This window comes from Heloderma suspectum, chromosome 10, assembly GCF_057233095.1.
Source record: "Heloderma suspectum isolate Gila_16-S chromosome 10, 16-S_ref, whole genome shotgun sequence".
Taxonomy (NCBI): Eukaryota; Metazoa; Chordata; class Lepidosauria; order Squamata; family Helodermatidae; genus Heloderma; species Heloderma suspectum.
Window position 1 is genome coordinate 11,571,451 of NC_139467.1, and position 19,059 is coordinate 11,590,509.

Sequence of the window (19,059 nt, forward strand, 5' to 3'; positions counted from 1 at the left end):
TAAACCAGACCAACAGCTACGTGACAGAGCTGACAGAGCGCATCAAAGTAAAGGCCTCACCCGTGGAGGAAGACCCTGCTGAATTTGTTTGCTTCTTCTCGAGCTTCGTCTGGGCCTTGAGGGATTTCACATTGTACCGGGAGGTGAATGGCCATCCAATCACTACAGACGAGTGTCTGGAAAATGTCTTGAAGTTAAAGAAAGGTACTAGTGACAAATGTGCAGTTAATATCAGCATAATCTTGTGGCCAGCAGCTAGCGCAGGGGTGGGCAACTTGTGGCCCTCCAAGTGTTGTTGGACTGCAACTCCCATCAGCCCTAGCCAGCATAGGCAATGGTGAGGGATGATGGGAATTGCAGTCCAGTAAACATCTGGAAGGCCACACAATTATTTATTTATTAGATTTCTTAATTGCCCATCTAGCTGGTCACCCGGCCACTCTGGGCTATGTACAGCAACACAAACAGTTTTAAAACAATAAAATTCTACATTAAAACATTATATTTCTGAAAATACCCTAACCCACCCCAAATGCCTGCCTGAACAACCATGTTTTTAATGCATGGCGGGAGCTCATTAAAGAGGGGGCATGGCGGAGTTCCGTAGGGAGGGATTTCCACAGAGCGGGGGCCACCACAGAGAAGGCCCTCTCCCTCGTCCTCACCAGCCTAGCTGTCCTGGCTGATGGGAGAGAGAGAAGGCCATCCGAGGCTGATCTTGTTGAGAGGCCTGTCTGGTGTTACTGGAGGCGCTCCTTAAGATAGGCTGGGCCAGAACCATATAGGGTTTTTAATGTCAAAACCAACACCTTGAATTTGGCCCGGAAAACAACTGGAAAACAAGTTGCCCACCCCTGAGCTACTGGCTAAATCTGCCCCTGACCCCGGAGGGATGCAAACTGGTCTAACATAGAAGTAAAAAGTCAGCGTGGAGGTAGCAAGACTTACTGATTTATTTCAGATAATTACGTTACGCTGTTCTGACTGACAACAGATCTCCAAGGTGGATGACAATGATAAAATATAATAAAAATACATTAAACATAATGACATATAGCCACAGTAAAAGCAATCAAATGTTTAAAAGGCCAGCCATGATGTAGCAAAAATACATTAACGCATTAGCAAGATGTTTTTCTAACGGTATCAACAATATTAGCAGCAGTTGGAAAAACAGCCGCCTGTAGCATATACAACCCTTCTTGCTGGTGGGCTGCTTGCTATTGGGCCATGGAGGGGCCTTGATCCACTATCCCATATTCCCTTTCCAAGGTGGCCATCTAGAAAAACTAGTTGCTGATCAGAAGTATAAACTTTGATGTTCGGTTTTGGGGGACAACATAAGGTAGAGGGGGACTTGATGCATGAATCCATCTGACTGGCTTGTGACCAACCTGCCTGTTTTTGAAATGGCCGGGACAGCTGTCTATGGAAGCAATGACCGGGCCAGAGTAGGTGTGTGGGTGCTTTCTACTATACCGCCCCTTGAATACAGTGTCTTACTATCAACCCAGTGCAGCGCTCTCAGATAACTGGTAATCTATCAGGTGGGAATTGGCTGACGTGATTCCTGGTGCTCTCCCCCATGGGCAGGATGCTCAGACTGCTGGTCCTCTCCTGCCAGCAGATGATCATCTCTGAAATGGAGCTGCAAAGCAGCACTGCTTATCTGTCAGGCAGGGAATCCTTTTGTGGAAGCCAGGAGTGCTGTTTGGGGAAGTACAGCCCATATTCCCTTGTGTTTCAGACTGCAGATTATTTGTTGGCTTTACCCACAGTGGGTCTATTTATTTCAACATTTATACCCCTCCTTTCCAAATTACTCTCAAGAAACCGCAATAAAATGCAGTACCTAAATCACTATTTATAAAGCATGTATAAATCACTGGGCACTGTATATATATATTTTTTTTAAACCCTGCCTGTAGACTCACCATCTACAATTAAAGACAAGAGACAGAAAGGAGGGAACAAAAGTAAAAGAGAATGGGGTAATTATATACTTCGTAAGGATAACTTACCAAGTGTAAGTGGGACTACATAGTATGTACGTAAGCCTCCCCTACTGAAATATGAAATGGCCCCCTTGACTGAATCTTTCCCTTTTTTGTAGTGTTCCAACACGCTGGCATCTTTGCACTGGCAGATTCACTTGCAGCCTGCCTGTCTCTATCTTGTTCCCTCTAGGTAACAGCCATGATACCGAGTTGTTCAATCTGCCTCCCTGTTGCATCCAGATGTTCTTCCCCACCAGGAATGCTTCATCTTTGACCGCCCTACTGGTAGGAAGAACCTGCATCAGCTGGAGGAGATGTGTGAGAGTGAGCTGGACCCCGACTTCGTGGAACAAGCAGCCCAGTTCTGCCATTACATCTACCACACGTCCAAGGCAAAGACTATTCCAGGCAGGCACGTTGTCACTGGCCACCATGAGTCCTTCTAGCCCTGAGCAGCTGTCATCATTGTCACCATCATTATTATTTAATTTCTATACTGCCCCAGGGCTGAAGCTCTTTGGGCAGTTCACAAGTTCTCTGGGCAGGCGTGGTAGCAGAGGGATTAGGACAGCAGACTTTGGCTGTTTTGAGACAAAATCTACCTTTAATCCAAAACAGCAACATGGGGCCGCATTTAATATAGCTTTGTCTTTACCATACTAACCAATGTATTTTATTTATTTGGGGTGCAATCCAATGCATGTATAGACAGAAGAAAGTCCTACAACTCCCAGCATTCCCCAGGCAGCATAGCTGGCTGGGGAATGCTGGGAGTTGTAGGACTTTCTTCTGTCTAAACATGCATAGGATTGTGTCCTTGTAGGACTCAAGTACAACATGGTCGCTTTCCCCCAGAGTTCCTGTAACTGCTGCTTTATCCACTAAGTCATCTCTGTTGGTTAGGATCAAGTCAAGGATAGCCGATCCTCTAGTTCCTTCCTCTACTTTCTGTAGGAGGAAGTTATCCGCCACACAAGTCAGGAATTTCCTGGAGGGGCCATGTTTTGCAGAATTTGTCTCCCAACAAATATTGGGGAAATTGAAGCCCCCCATTACTACTACATCATGCTTCCTTAAAATATTGGCTATTTGCTTTTCAAAAGTTTAATCCTCATCTTCTCCTTGGTTGGGTGGCTGGTAGTAGACTCCGACCACCAGGTTCCTTTTATTCTTTGCTCCATTGATTTTGATCCAGATGCTCTCGATGGGGCTACCAAGCTCATCCTCCTATATTTCTGTGCAGAGATATGTATTTTTCACATACAGTGCAACCCCACCTCCCTTTCTGTTCCTCCTGTTCTTTTTGAACAAGTTATATCCTCCAATTGCTGTATTCCAGTCATGAGAGTCATCCCACCAAGTCTCAGTTATATCTATCAAGTCATAATTTACCTCCTGTATTAAGAGTTCAAGTTCGTTCTGTTTGTTTCCCATACTCTGGGCATTAGTATATAGACATCGAAGACCATGTGCTTCATAGTCTGGCTTTCTTCCTACATGTGTCTGAAGACTATTATTGGGCGCTATCAGAACTGTTCTCTCCGTTGCAGTGCATGCACCTACGTCCATTGTTACCCCCAACATTACATCTCCCTTCCGCGTAGGATTCAGTTTAAAGCCCTCCTGATGAAGTTCTTCATGCTGTGGCCAAACACATTCTTCCCATCCTTTGTGAGGTGCAACCCGTCCCTTGCCAACAGCCCATCTTCCAGGAAGTATAGCCCGTGGTCCCAGAATCCAAATCTCTCTCGTCGGCACCACCTTCATAGCCAGTCATTCACCCGGAGTATTTTTCGTTCCCTTTCTATCCCTCTTCTAACTACTGGAAGGATGGATGAGAAAACTATCTGGGCCCCAAAGTTCTTGAGTTTCCTTCCCAAAGCTTCAAGGTCTGACGTGATTTCTTTGTAGCTCTGCTTGGCAGTATCATTTGTTCCTACATGGATGAGAAGAAAGGGATACCTGTCAGTGGGCTTTATGAGTGCAGGCAACCTTTCAGTCACATCTCTAATTTGTCCTCCCTGGAGACAACATACCTGGTGTGTCCACGGGTCTTCGTGACATACTTGGGTCTCGATCCCACGCAGCAAGGAGTCTCCCAATACTACCACTCTTCTCTTCTTGATGTTGTAGGCCTGGGTTTCATCGCCTCTGTTTGACTGACCTTCAGCCTCTTGCTCACTCTCATGTAGGTTCCCCTGTGATTCTTCCTCTGCAGGCTGTCCTCCAGTCTCATCTGCAAGTACCTGGAATCGGTTCCACAGCTCCACGGCTTCCACTGGTGCAGAGTGGCATCTAGTTCTTCTTCTCCTGTCACCCTTTTCCAAGGAGTATCCTCTACTCCATTTTTCTTCACCTCAGCATTTCCCACTGCCTTATCTTGCTGTTGCTCTTCAAGCTTCTGGTCTTCCCTTTGCTGCTGTAGTTCTCCCATTCTGTCCAAGAACTCTTTGTGTTCTCTTATTCCCCAGAGGGTCGACAGTCGCCGCTCCAGTCCACTTACTTTTTCTTCCAGCAGCATGATCAACTTGCAGTTGTTGCAGGTGTAGGCCATGTTGTTCTCAGGCAAGAAAACAAACATTGCACACACCTTGCAGGTCACGACCACTGGAGAGTCCTGTCCTTCCATTGCCTCTTTTCCCTTTTTGTGTCTAGCTTTGTGATTGTTCTAGACTAGCCTGTGCCTGCTCCTCTACTCAGTAGAGGTTAAAAGCAGAGCCCCACTGGTGTGGAAGTGTGTGTTACAAGACAAGTAAATGGAAAAAAGTTAGTTAAAAAATAAAATAAAATGAAAAAATGAAAAAAAATGTTAGGGGCCTCCCCCTTGACCTCCGCTGCCAAACTCCCCTGTCCAACTCCTGTTTGCTCCCCCTGTTTGCTCACTCTGGTCGCTCGCTCTCTGGGAGCTTGCTTGCTTCTGTAGTCCCTGGACCAGCTGGAGCAGCTTGCTCCACTCTGCTCAGCTGGGAGGCAGGAAACAGACTGAAGCTTCCCACCCACTCAGCTGCTGGGAGTGCTCAGGCCATACACACCCAGTTCAGTTGGAGCTCTCAGAAGCACCTGGTGAGCTCACAGCCACTCAGAAGGATAAAGGGCAGCCCCCTGGGCTTCCTGCAGCCCACTTACCTCTTAGCCTCTGTCTCCTTTGTCTCCTTTGTCTCTTCAACCACTGCATCTCCCCTGGCCAACTCCTGTTTGCTCCCCCTGGTCGCTCGCTCTGGTCGCTCGCTTTCTGGGAGCTTGCTTCCTTCTGTTGTCCCTGGACCAGCTGGAGCAGCTTGCTCTGCTCTGCTCCGCTGGGAGGCGGGAAACAGACTGAAGCTTCCTGCCCACTCAGCTGCTGATGGTAGGTTGTCTCTTGAGATGTCAGCATTAATGGGCCATATGTCGAGGCTGGTGGTCTGATGGAAAATCCAGCCCTGAGGTAGGCATGGTCAGCCAGGAAGCAGCTGGATTTCACTTGAGTCATTCAGACTGCACAGTGAGGCCAGTGTGTGAGCTAGACACAGCTATGTGGAACGCTATTGGCTCCTTTTATTACCTGGCAACTGCTGAACTAGCCAGTGCAGTCTTGTCTTCTGGTGGCTCCCTTTTATGGCAAGCCCCTACAGTGGCACAGAGAGGAAAGGGCCTAAGTCTGGTAGCAAGAGACACCAGTTTGCCACATCTCACCTGTTTGCTTTTGCAGCCATGACACGTTGGGCTTCAGCTTGGTCAGGCTGCGTTGCCCTCTAGCTCATCTTCCCTTCCCATCTCTCTCCAGCTTGTACCTTTCCACTTTAATCCAAGTCTGTCTCTTCATTTTCCCTGCTCTCTTTTTGAGAGTATGTGGCAAAACAACAATGTGGGTCATCCCCCCTATGTTTCCTTTTAAAAACTTCATGACTTAGGTCTATAGTACTCCCTGCCTAGGGATGTACGAAAGTCACTTACCTTTCAGGGATTATGCTGATGGTGGGGGGGGGAGGCACTCCGTCCCTCCCCCCAGAATCCTGGATGGGGGGGGAGGCGCTCCGTTCCTCCCCCCCCCCCGGAATCCTGGCTGCCCGGCCGTGCTCCGCAGTGATTCTGCGGAGCCGCCGGCCAGCTCCGCCAGCAGACGGACATCCGGCCGCTGGCTAGTAGGGATGCAAATGGCGGCGGCCGTAGCCGCCGCCGTTTGCATCCCTGCAGTCAGCCATGATAGGCTACGTAAATGTTTACGTAGCCTATCATGGCTGATTTAAAAAAAAACAAAAAAACCCCGCGCATATGCAAATTTATAAACATAAATATTTACGTAGCCTATCACGGCTAGATTTTTAAAAAAACACCGTGATAGGCTACATAAATGTTTACGTAGCCTATCACGGCTGACTTTAAAACAAAACAAAATGTGCGTATGCAAATGGCGGCGGCCATGGCCGCCGCCATTTGTGTTCCTTATTTTGGCGCATCTTAGTCCGTACACACTTTTTTTTTTTTTTTAAGTCACCTGTGATAGGCTACGTGACGATTGACGTAGCCTATCACGGCTGACTTTGCAAATCTAGCCGTGATAGGCTACGTGAATCGTCACGTAGCCTATCAGGGGGCGTTGTTTTTTTTTTCTTTCATTGCAATGGCGGTGGCGGCAGTCGGTCGAAAGACCGGCTGCCGCTCCCGCCCCGCTCGAACACCCGCCGAACCGCCGGCCGGACCCGCCGCCAGGAGGGACATTCGGCGAAGGTAAGTCCCGTCCCGGGGGGGGGGGGGGAGGGGGCGGGGGGGGCAGAGGATTTCTCCCCGAAACTTGTTCGGGGGGCCGAACATGTTTGTGCTCGCCCCCCCAAAGTTTCGGGGAGAAATTCTCCGCCAACCCTATCAGTGATGCTATCTCGCCATCTCATCCTCTGCCGTCACCTTCTCCTTTTGCCTTCAGTCTTTCCCAGCATCAGGGTCTTTTCCAGAGAGTTTTCTCTTCGCATTAGGTGGCCAAAATATTTGAGCTTCAGCTTCAGTATCTGTCCTTCCAATGAGCACTCAGGGTTGATTTCCTTTAGGATTGACTGATTTGACCTCCTTGCAGTCCAGGGGACTCGTAAGAGTCTTCTCCAGCACCACAGTTCGAAAGCATCAATTCTTCGGCGCTCAGCCTTCCTTATAGTCCAGCTCTCACAGCCATATGTTGCTACTGGGAAAACCATAGCTTTGATTAGATGGACCTTTGTCGGCAAGGTGATGTCTCTGCTTCTTACTATGCTGTCTAGGTTTGCCATAGCTTTCCTCCCAAGGAGCAAGCGTCTTTTAATTTCATGGCTACAGTCACTGTCTGTGGTGATCTTGGAGCCCAAGAAAATAAAATCTGTCACTGCTTCCATTTCTTCCCCTTCTATATGCCAGGAAGTGATGGGGCCAGATGCCATGATCTTCGTTTTTTTAATGTTGAGTTTCAAACCAGCTTTTGCACTCTCCTCTTTCACCCTCAACAAGAGGCTCTTTAGATATTGTTTAGGAACCTGGAATGTCAGATCAATGAATCAAGGTAAGCTGGAGGTGGTCATACATGAGATGGCAAGATTGAACATCGACATCTTGGGAATCAGCGAACTAAAATGGACAGGCATGGGCGAATTTAATTCAGGTGGCCATCATATCTACTACTGTGGGCAAGAATCCCTTAGAAGAAATGGAGTAGCACTCATAGTCAACAAAAGGGTGGGAAAAGCAGTACTGGGGTACAATCTTAAAAATGATAGAATGATCTCAGTACGAATCCAAGGCAAACCATTCAACATCACAGTAATTCAAGTCTATGGCCCAACCACTGATGCCGAAGAAGCTGAGGTTGATCGGTTCTATGAAGACCTACAACACCTTCTAGAACTAACACCAAAAAAAGATGTCCTCTTCATCATAGGGGATTGGAATGCTAAAGTAGGAAGTCAAGAAATCACCGGGATAACAGGCAGGCATGGCCTTGGTGTACAAAATGAAGCAGGACAAAAGCTAATAGAGTTTTGCCAAGAGAACACGCTGATCATAGCCAACACTCTTTTCCAACAGCACAAGAGACGACTCTACACATGGACATCACCAGATGGTCAATATCGAAATCAGATTGATTATGTCCTTTGCAGCCAAAGATGGAGAAGCTCTATACAGTCAGTAAAAACAAGACCTGGAGCCGATTGTGGCTCAGATCATGAGCTTCTTGTTGCAAAATTTCGGCTTAAATTGAAGAACGTCAGGAAAACCACTAAACCATTCAGGTATGACCTAAATCATATCCCTTATGAATATACAGTGGAGGTGAGGAATAGACTTAAGGGATTAGACCTGATAGACAGAGTGCCTGAGGAACTATGGACAGAGGTCTGTAACATTGTTCAGGAGGCAGCAACAAAATCCATACCAAAGAAAAAGAAATGCAAGAAAGCCAAGTGGCTGTCTGATGAGGCTTTACAAGTAGCTGAGGAAAGAAGGGAAGTGAAAAGCAAGGGAGAAAGGGGAAGATATATCCAACTGAATGCAGAGTTCCAGAGAATAGCAAGGAGAGACAAGAAGGCCTTCTTAAATGAACAATGCAAAGAAGTGAGAAATACAGATGGTAATTACAGTCTGATCCGCACGTTAATCCGGAAGGTGCGGATCAGGTCAGTTTTTGCCAGAATTTGCAAAGATTGAATTCTTCATGCATCCCTAGTTAGGGCTATCTTTTTTTGGTTCTTGGAATAACCTAAGGTCTCTGTTCCTAGCAGGACTCCTGAGTTCTATTTCCAGTTCTGGGAAATAGATTTAGAAGGAGGGGAGGGGAAGGAGGGGGATTGTCTCAACTGCTCCCAGGCGCCTGTATCTTCTCAGGCTGCACTCCTATGCACAACTTACATCTTAGTAAGCATGCACAGAGTCAGGGCCCCCAAGGCAATGAGGAACAAACAAGTGGAAGTCCAGGTTACTGCTTTCATCTGAATTCCTAAAGGGCCAGTAGCTTTAAACAGTTCAGAATGCTCATAGGGGCTACAGTGACGGTCCCAAAGTTGATTTTATGAAGGAAGAGCCTGGTAGCCTGTGTACTGGGAGGTGGTGGAAGCAGTCTGGGAAGTTCCAGGTGACGGGCTTTTTACAGGAATGGAAGGGAAATCCTTTCTGTTTTGCCTTGCAAACTTGTAAGGATATTCCTGGGGGTAGTTAACAGCTGGCAATCCTAGAAAGTGGATGGATCTGTTTGTAGCTCAACTCCAGCATGTCTGTGTGATTGTCTACACCACCCCTACTTTACCATCAACTGACACGGACTTTGTTCTGCATTTCTCTCCTGCCAGGAGCAGAGGCAGCTTGAGAGCCTACAATCTCTCAGAAGTGAACAGAGCTCCTGTGTGATCCTCATCCTCTGAAGATGGTAACTCTGCAAGGCTCTGTTGAATGGAGGAGGAATCTGGTCCTGGCCCGAGCACTGTGGCTGGAGTGCAGCTGGGATTGGCGGGAGACCAAGGGAGTTCTGCTTTGTATTGGGGATAACAAAGTCAGTATCTAGGACGTGTTTTTGCAATGTGCCTTTATTTCTATACACCATAAAAATGACTGCCTTTTCATGTGGAAGGCATGACAACAAGAAATAGAGAGGCCACAAAATGGAGGCTTCCATGTGAAGATAAGGGGTTTTCCGCTTGAAATGATCTGAAGTCAAGTCATTGTATGGAAAGTTTATTTGTGTTTGGATGTGAAGAGACCAAGCTCTTGTCCTGCTTGTGGGTTCCCGGTCGACACTGGTTGGCCACTGTGTGAACAACCAGATGAGCCTTGGTCTGATCCAGCAGGGCTCTTCTTATGTTCTTAAGCTTTGAATCTCTGCTCAGCCATAAAGCTCAGATGGGAGGGTTTTTTTGGGAGGGGTGGTGGAATTAATCACCCTCCATCCTGCCCCATCCCTATATTTTGGACTGCGTGCCATTATTTCTGAGGAGCACCTTCATCTGAGGTAAATTTACTGTACCTTCGCACTCTGACTATAGTTAAAAACAAGTATTTCTGTATGTGTTAACCAAATAGTGGGTATTTGCAGTATTTCTGCCTTTGTGTACGGAATTTAAAAAAAGAAGGTTGCATTTTAAGATGGGATGGATGAAAATAAAAAATTGGGATAGGCCGCAGATCGGAGACGTCTGTGTAAGCATAAATTGTCTTCAGTTTAAAAACAATTTGAAGGCAAGTCAGTGTGGTTGCAGCAGAGAGAGCTCATTAGGTTTAGATATAAGGAAATCCAATGTTGAATCCTTGCCTGGTTGCGAGGCTAACTGGCTGTGGATGTTGGTTTTCCCCAACCTACCCAGCTACAACGCATGCATGTATTTCCCGCCACTGGCAGGCAGGGTCAGCCCAAGGCATCTGGGCATCTGAAGTGGGGTGGGAAACCCCCGTGGCAGTCTCTCTGGTTAATTAGTAGATGGCACAATCCACTGGGAAGTTCTCCTGTATAAACCCCATTGAAATAAACAGCCGCTGCACTCTTGCACAGCTCTTCTTCACCTCAGTGGGGCTTGTGCTTCCCGGTAGAATGTGCCCCCTGGGTCACATGCATCTGCCACGCTGCCAGGCTTAATGGTGACACTTAAAATTGGCTGCTTAAGGAGGCTGACTCTCCTTGTCCTGCAGCATGCCATCTCTGCCCAGGCCACAGGGGAGAAGCTGCAGAAGTCGGGGAATCCCTCACACCAGACTGCTGGTGGTGCATGTGAAGGATTGGCCCCATCTAGAGGGGAGGGGGCAGAGCTGCTGATGTGCTCACTGAGTCTCCCTCCCACGTTCCAGGCAACCAGGTCAACAGCACTCTCAGCAAGGGGAAGGAGAAAGGGCTTTGTAAGCTCAGCTGCACTCGGATTTCTCTGGCCTGGGGCAGCTGTAGGCCTTTGAACTAAAGCTCCCTTGTGCAGAGCAGACCTGTGTATGTTTACCCATAGGTAGGCTGACCATATTTCTTTGAGACAAAAGCGGGATATTGGGATGACAAAACAGGACGGGGTTATGTAATATTCCGTATTCCTGAAAAAGTAAGACGATAACAGAAATTTTATTAGAGAAAGAATCTCTATGGGCGGAATAATGGTAGAAATAACAGTAAGACTCACCCTCCCCTGGCTCCCATACACTGAACGGGGCTTAGCGGCCGCCTCTTGAATTCCCCGCCACTGCAGACAAGCAAGGGGGCAGCGTCTGATCGTCGCTAGCTCAAGAAGCCTGGCCATGGCTGGATAAAGTAAATTAATTTATTTATTTATTTATTTATTTATTTCATTTCTATACCGCCCAATAGCCGAAGCTCTCTGGGCGGTTCACAAAAATTAAAACCAAACAACACACAATAAAACAATTTAAAATATATAGAACATTAAAACCACAATATAACAATACAACCACAATAAAACTTAGCAGCAGTGCAAGAGTTTAAAATACAGATTTAAAACAGCAAAGATAAAAATTTAGAAAGCTAAAATGCCTGGGAAAATAAAAAGGTCTTCACCTGGCGCCGAAAGGAATACAATGTAGGTGCCAGGCGAACCTCACTAGGGAGCTCATTCCAGAGCTGGGGTGCCACAACAGAAAAAGCCCTCCTCCTAGTAGCCACCCGCCTCACTTCCTTTGGCAGGGGCTCATGGAAAAGGGCCGCTGATGATGATCTTAAGGTCCGGGCAGGCACATATGGGAGGAGGCGATCCTTCAGGTAACCTGGCCCCAAGCTGTTAAGGGCTTTAAATGTTAACACCAGCACTTTGAATCGGGCCCGGAAATGGACTGGCAGCCAGTGCAGCTGGAAAAGTACTGGCGTAATATGAGCTCGCAGGCCAGTCCCTGTTAACAATCTTGCTACCCTATTTTGGACCAGCTGAAGTTTCCGGACCATTTTCAAAGGCAGCCCCACGTATAACGCATTGCAGTAATCCAGACGAGAAGTTATCAGAGCATGGATAACTGTAGCTAGGCTATCTCTGTCCAGATAAGGGCGTAGTTGGTATACCAGCCTAAGCTGATAAAAAGTGCTCCGTGCCACTGAGTTCACCTGTGCCTCAAGTGACAGTTCTGGATCCAAGAGCACCCCCAAACTACGAACCTGATCCTTTAAGGGAAGTGCAACCCCCTCCAGAACAGGTTGAATATCACCTAGCCGGGCAGACGAACCATCCACTAACAGTACCTCCGTCTTGTCTGGATTAAGTTTCAGTTTATTAGCCCTCATCCAGTCCATTACCGTGCCCAGGCACTGATTCAGAACAGCCACTGCCTCACCTGGTTTTGATGAGAAAGAGAGGTAGAGCTGGGTGTCATCTGCATATTGATGGCACCTCAGCCCACACCTCCGGATAACCTCCCCCAGCGGTTTCATGTAGATGTTAAACAGCATGGGGGATAAAATAGAGCCCTGTGGAACCCCATGGTATAATTGCCATGGCACAGAGCAATAATCCCCCAGCACCACCTTCTGGAATCGGCCATCCAAGTAGGAGCGGAACCACTGTAGTACAGTGCCTCCAACTCCCAACCCAGACAACCTATCCAGAAGGATACCATGGTCGATGGTATCGAAAGCCGCTGAGAGGTCCAGGAGAATCAACAGGGTCGCACTCCCCCTGTCCCTCTCCCAGCAGAGGTCATCCCACAGGGCGACCAAGGCAGTTTCCGTTCCAAAACCAGGCCTGAAGCCCGATTGAAATGGATCTAGATAATCTGTTTCATTCAACAGTGCCTGGAGCTGTCCTACAACCACCCGCTCAAGCACTTTGCCCAGGAAGGGGATGTTGGCCACTGGCCTATAATTGTTAACATCCTCTGGGTCCAGGTTAGGCTTTTTCAGGAGTTGTCTAATTACTGCCTCTTTTAAAGCTGCAGGCATCACTCCCTCTCTCAAGGAGGAATTTACAATCTCCTGGACCCAGCCGGACAACCCCTCCTTGTTTGATTTAATAAGCCATGAAGGGCAAGGGTCAAGCACACAAGTGGTCAATCAGACTTGGCCAAGCACCTTGTCCGCATCCTCAGGCCTCAGTAACTGAAACTCATCCAATAAAACTGGACCAGACGGTGCTCTGAACACCTCTACCAATGGAACTGCATTAATGGTGGTGTCCAATTCATGACGAATCTGAGCGACTTTATCCTCAAAGTGCCGCGCAAACTTGTCACAGCGTGCTACCGAGGGTTCCACCGTCTCTCTCCCTGGCCCAGAATGTAACAGGCCGCGAACCACTCGGAAAAGCTCCGCTGGACGACACTGAGAAGATGCAATGCTGGTGGAAAAGAACTGTCTCTTTGCCACCCTCACCGCCACAGAGTAGGCTTGATAGTGGGCTCTTACCTGTGTTCGGTCAGACTCAGCACGAGTTTTCCTCCACCTGCGTTCTAGCCATCTCCCCTCTTGCTTCATTGCCCTCAGCTCAGGTGTATACCAAGGAGCTGGCTGGGCTCTGCTCAGAGGGAGAGGGCGCTTGGGCGCGATCGTGTCAACCGCCCGAGTCATCTCTGCATTCCACAGAACAACCTGGGCTTCGACAGGAGCACCAGCCATACCAGCAGGAAAATCCCCCAGAGCCCTCTGGAATCCATCGGAATCCATTAATCTCCGGGGGCGGACCATTTTAATAGGTCCCCCACCCTTGCAGAGGGGAAAGGCCACCAGGAGTCTAAACCTCAGCAGGAAGTGATCTGACCATGACAAAGGGACAGATGTTAATTCCTCCACTTTCAGATCACCATCCTCCTGCCCAGTCGAGAAAACCAGATCAAGCGTGTGTCCTTTTATATGTGTTGGGCCGATGACATGTTGGGACAGCCCCATGGTTGTCATGGCGGCCATGAAGTCCTGAGCCGCCCCGGATACAGCAGCCTCGGCATGGAAGTTGAGATCCCCCAGGACCATCATCCTGGGGGTCCTCAACTCCAAGTCCGAGACCACCTCTGTCAGCTCAGGCAGGGAGTCTGATGGGCAGCGGGGTGGGCGGTACACCAACAGAATCCCTAATCTGTCCCGGGTACCCAACACAAGGTACAAACACTCAAGATCTGCACTCGAATGAGCAGGAAGCCTGGAGAGGGAGATTGAATTCCTATAGACCATGGCAACCCCCCCTCCCCGACCCACAAGTCGGTGTTGGTGCTGCACCGAGTACCCAGGAGGGCACAGCTGGGAGAGAGTGACCCCTCCCAGTTCCCCCACCCAGGTCTCAGTAATACATGCCAGGTCAGCCCCCTCATCCACAATCAAATCATGGATGAGAGAGATTTTATTTTGGGCCGACCTGGCATTCAGCAGCAGCACCACCAGACCCAAGGGCAGACTGGTAAGGCTGCCAGGAACCATCAGGTTGGGGGAAGAACCAGAAGAGGGGACAGCTGTAAGGTGTCTAGCCCCTCTTCTCCTCAGCTGGCCTGTTAATCCCCCAACGCCATACCTCCCCCTGCCCGTGACCACAGTTATGGTGGCACCTCCCCCACCCCCTGAGTTGCCCAATAGTCCTCCCAGGCACATATTAAAATGTTAGGATATAAAATGCACAACAGTTTAAAAGAATATAAAAGATAAAGAGATAAAAGAGAACAGCAGCTAAGAAGGAGCAGATAAAGTCCACGTTTGCCCCTTTCCCCTTGTCTTTAAGCTGCTGCCCTCTGCTGCTGCTATTCGCTGCTGGTACTGTGGCTGCTGGTGTCTCTGGAGAGGCAGTGGGTGGGTCTTCAGATCCTACGCGACTCCAAGTGCGACGCTAAGTGCGCACTTAGCGTCGCACTTGGCGCGACGCTGAGGCACATGCCGAGGCGCTGCCTCTGGCAGCCCTGCCTGAAGTACCTGTGGGCAGGGGCAGAAGCAGGCTCAGGCTCAGGATCCACCCGGTGCAGCTGCTGGCTGGTCCTCCTTCCCCAGGCTCCTTCCCGAGCAGCCTCTGGAAGCCCCGCCTGAAGTACCTGTGGAACTTCCTCTTTCATCACGCTAGTAGTTTTACTGCAAGCATTGATTAGCATAGAGCCTTATGATAAACGCATTCAGTTTTTTATGAAAAATTAAAAATGGGACAAAATTGACATTTATATTAAAATGATGGGATGGTCAGGAAATATGAAAAAAACGGTACTGTCCCATTTAAAATGGTACGTATGGTCAGCCTGCTCATAGGTAACTTCCACAGAGTTTCAGTGGGACTTGCTCCCAGGGAAGTGTGCAGGGAGAATGGTAGCCTGGGCCTTAATGAGGATCAATGGAATGAGAACTGTTATGAAATGTGCAGTGAAGTGTGCTTTTCAGAAATTAATTTAAAAGCTTTCCAACTTTGGGTGCTCCTGCTTCTTTCTTTCTGGTCCTGTCTCTCGAGTTCATGATATGTTTTTTTGAGAGAGGTGACGCACCTGACGAAAAAGTTGGACTCTAAGAGGTCATGGTTCCAGAAGAAGATAATTTCAAAATGAGACCCAAAAAGAAAATTGGGAAATCAGAAAGGCAACACACACAGTCACAAATCCTCTCTTATGTTGCTCCCATAGAAAAATGTCATGCAGCAGCCTGATTCATAATTATTTCCTGTCACCTTCCTATGTTCACTTCATATAGTCCTGGTAAACGAGGAGCTGAAGCATTCAGCAGCATCACCCCGCCATGAATTTACGGTGATATTAGCATTCAAAGGCTACTGGCGCATATATGCAGCCCATAAACCAAATATACAGCGGTGAGAAAAAGTTTGTGAACCCTAATGATAATTATGGAAATTCCATAGTTTTACTGTGATAACCGTATTGAATCAAAACCAGTCCTTTTCTCAATATCAAATAAGGTTTATATTAACCAGTTCCGTGCCTTATGAAATAAAATTATGTATACATTAGACAAATAATGAGTACTTAAGTGTCAGGGTATGTGCAAAAGTAAGCAAACTCCTGGTTGCATCAGCTCAGTTAAAGGGAATAATTAGAATCAGGTGTTTAAGTAATTAAGGGCGCAATCCTATGCATATTTAGACAGAAAAAAGTCCTACATTACTGGCTGGGGAATGCTAGGAGTTGTAGGACTTTTTTCTGTCTAAACATGCATAGGATTGTGCCCTAGGTAGATCTTCAGGGTTGAGTTTGGGAGGCCCCACCCTATAAAAGGATCAGAAACTTTGTGAGTTTGGTCTTCACCATACGGTTGTGTGGAAACACATCATGCCACAATAAAAAAACATCTCTGAGGACCTCAGAAAATCCATTATTGCTGCTCATCAGTCTAGAAAAGGTTACAAAATAATTTCTAATTTGTAGATAGTCTACAAATGGCGAAGGTTCAAGACCACAGTTACTGTACCCAGGAGTGGTTGTCCTACCAAAATCTCTCCAAGAACAAACCGGCACATCACCCAGGAAGTCAAAAAGAACCCCAGAGTAACATCCAAGGATCTGCAGGCCACTCGCCTTGGCTAATGTGCGCATTCATGACTTAATCAGAATATGACTGAACAAGGATTGTGTTCACGGGAGGATAGCAAGGAGGAAACCTCTGCTCTCTAAAAAGAACATTGCTGCCCGTCCGAAGTTTGCAAAAAGGTCACATAGATGATCCCCAAGACTTTTGGAACAATGTTCTCTGGACAAACAAGTCAAAGGTAGAACATTTTGGCTTTAAAACCACAGGAAGGAACTTCTCAGAACAAAATATGACAACTGAGTGAGCAAACTCAACTGCCTTATTTGTGCAGTCATTTTCTCTTGAGAAAGAGTTGTGGCCAAAAAAAAGTTGGAAATTAAAAGATACTTGTTTTGTCTACTCAGCTGGCACCATTGCAATTTCTATTGATTTTTATTCATTTTTAAAAAAATGTACGAATGGCACCTTCATCCCAAAATGGCTTCCAGGTTGGTATACTTTGATCTTCAACACAACTTTAGCTGGGATGCTAACTGATGCATGGTATCAAGACTATATTACACCTGTCCTGAAAGACATGCACTGGTTGCCAGTTGCTTTCTGGGTGCAATTCAAGGTATTGGTTTTAACCTTTAAAGCCCTATATGGCTTAGGACCTGCCTATTTAAGGAACCACCTGCCTTTCTATGAAATGGTATGACTATTAAAGTCTGCAGGAGAGGCCATTTTGAGGTCCATTTGTTGGGAAAGCATGAAAGGGCTTTCTCCTGTGCGCTCCCTCAAGAACTATGATTGGCCCACACTCTCTATGCCTTTAGAAAGGCATAGAGTGTAAAGATGCATCTTTTCAATTTGGGTCTTTCAAAATGTGTAGTTTTAATGTCTTCTTTACTATTCTAATACTCTTGTTTTTATTGTTTTAAATGGTTGTATACCACCTAGATAGAGCCTCGTGTGACGCAGAGTGGTAGGCGGCAGTATTGCAACTGAAACCCTCCCCACGACCTGAGTTCGATCCCAGCGGAAGCCGGGTCCCATGCAGCCGGCTCAGGTCGACTCAGCCTTCCATCCTTCCGAGGTCGGTAAAATGAGTACCCAGCTTGCCGGGGGAAAGGTAGTCAGGACTGGGGAAGGCAATGGCAAACCACCCCGCTATAGTCTGCCATGAAAATGCCAGCGTAAGCGGCGTCCCTCTAGGGGTCAGTAATGACCCGGTGCTTGCACAGGAGGAACCTTTCCTTTCTCATACCACCTAGATGGCTTTTAGTAAATAGGGCAGTATATAAATATAAATAGTAAATAGTAAACTTTAAAACAACATCAAACTTTGGGGCTTCCAGGCAAAGGGCCCTTCTGCAAACAATCAAAACAAATTGTGTAGCTATTCCGTCTTTTCTTCCTTAACATATTATTTTCTGGTAAGAAAAAAGATGGAAGAAGTAGCGGGAAACGTGAGAGGGTGACTATGAAACATCCCCCACCCCCTTCCCTGAACAAGGCAATGTGATCACATGATAAAAGCCTTATCTGGAAGCACCCTTTACCAACCATGCTGTAACATTAAGAGGAATAAAAACCATTCAACCAGGGGCTTTTTCTGGGTGAAAAATCTCTCTCACTGCCCTGGGGCAGATAAGGCTTTTAAAGGGCCTGAGGCTGCAATGCTATACCCATTTAACTATGAATAAGTCAATGGGATTTACTTCAGAGACAATATGTGCAGGATTGTGCTGTCAGTCAAATGCATGGAAGACAGGTTTATCAGCAGCCCTTAACTATGATAGCACAATGGAGCCTCCAGGCTTAGTTGCTGTGCACCTCTAAATATTAGCTGCTGGAGGACAAATGGTGAAAGGCTGTTGCTTTCAAACCATGCTTGTGAACTCTGCCTGCCTACCTTGGGAAACAGAATACTGGACTAAATGGACTTTGGGTCTGATCCAGCAGGGTACTTCTGATACCAGGTGCTTCCACACGAGGCTTTTATTGTGCCATCACCCTGCCTCATTCACAGAATTTTACAGGGGGGTCCAGACGTCACCGTCTTCCACTCATTACCTTCCCATGTTTTCCCACCTCTTTTTTTTTTACTGCAGAAAATGTTAAATATTTACTCACCACAGAAAATCTGCACAATTGGTAGCGCCAGGAGCCCTCCATTTAGAAGCACCCTTAGTCTGTCTGGCCTTGCCTTGTGGGCTGTGGCAGAGCTGCCTCTGCCTAATCCCCATTATTTTCCTTCCATTGCCAGGCAATGACCTTTTTCGCTTTCCGGAGCCTATACATGCAATTTTAATCCTGCCGACTGTTTAATGCTGCTTTTATAATTTTGTGGCTTTTAGCTTATGTGTGTGTGTGTTTGCATTTTAATTGCATTGCATTATTTTTTTAGTAAACCACCTTGGGAATAAGATTGAAAGGTGGTATAAAAAAACTTGGTCATACCTAGGGCGTTTCCAAACAGCAGGATCCTAGTGCTAACCACTAGAAGTCATTGTACAGCTGTTGGGTTTTTTTCTTCCTTAATGGATTTTCCACAGTAAGAGAAAAGGCATAAGCAGCAGTGGAAAAAACATGGGAAGGTAACGCATAAAAGATGACGTTGTGTAGTACGCCCCCCTTCTGTGAATGAGGCAGGGTTTTGGTCAGGGCTGTCTCTAGTGGGGGGCAAGGTGGGTGGTCGCTTAGTGCGCCAAGTGATCCAGGGCGCCAAACAACCCC

The 19,059-nt window shown here is 47.3% G+C and overlaps 1 protein-coding gene across 1 annotated transcript in view; it reads left to right on the forward strand.

Moving 5' to 3' along the window:
- The window catches only part of LOC146337690 (protein CFDP2-like), a 21,565-nt gene continuing 2,506 nt past the window's right edge, over positions 1-19,059 (forward strand). The window contains exons 1-6 of the mRNA XM_084815137.1: positions 1-204; positions 2,188-2,405; positions 8,022-8,227; positions 9,281-9,480; positions 16,236-16,826; positions 17,281-17,416. Coding sequence (XP_084671263.1) covers positions 2,238-2,405; positions 8,022-8,227; positions 9,281-9,338 — 432 coding nt within the window. The 5' untranslated portion in view covers positions 1-204; positions 2,188-2,237 and the 3' untranslated portion in view covers positions 9,339-9,480; positions 16,236-16,826; positions 17,281-17,416. The remainder of the gene's footprint in view (positions 205-2,187; positions 2,406-8,021; positions 8,228-9,280; positions 9,481-16,235; positions 16,827-17,280; positions 17,417-19,059) is intronic.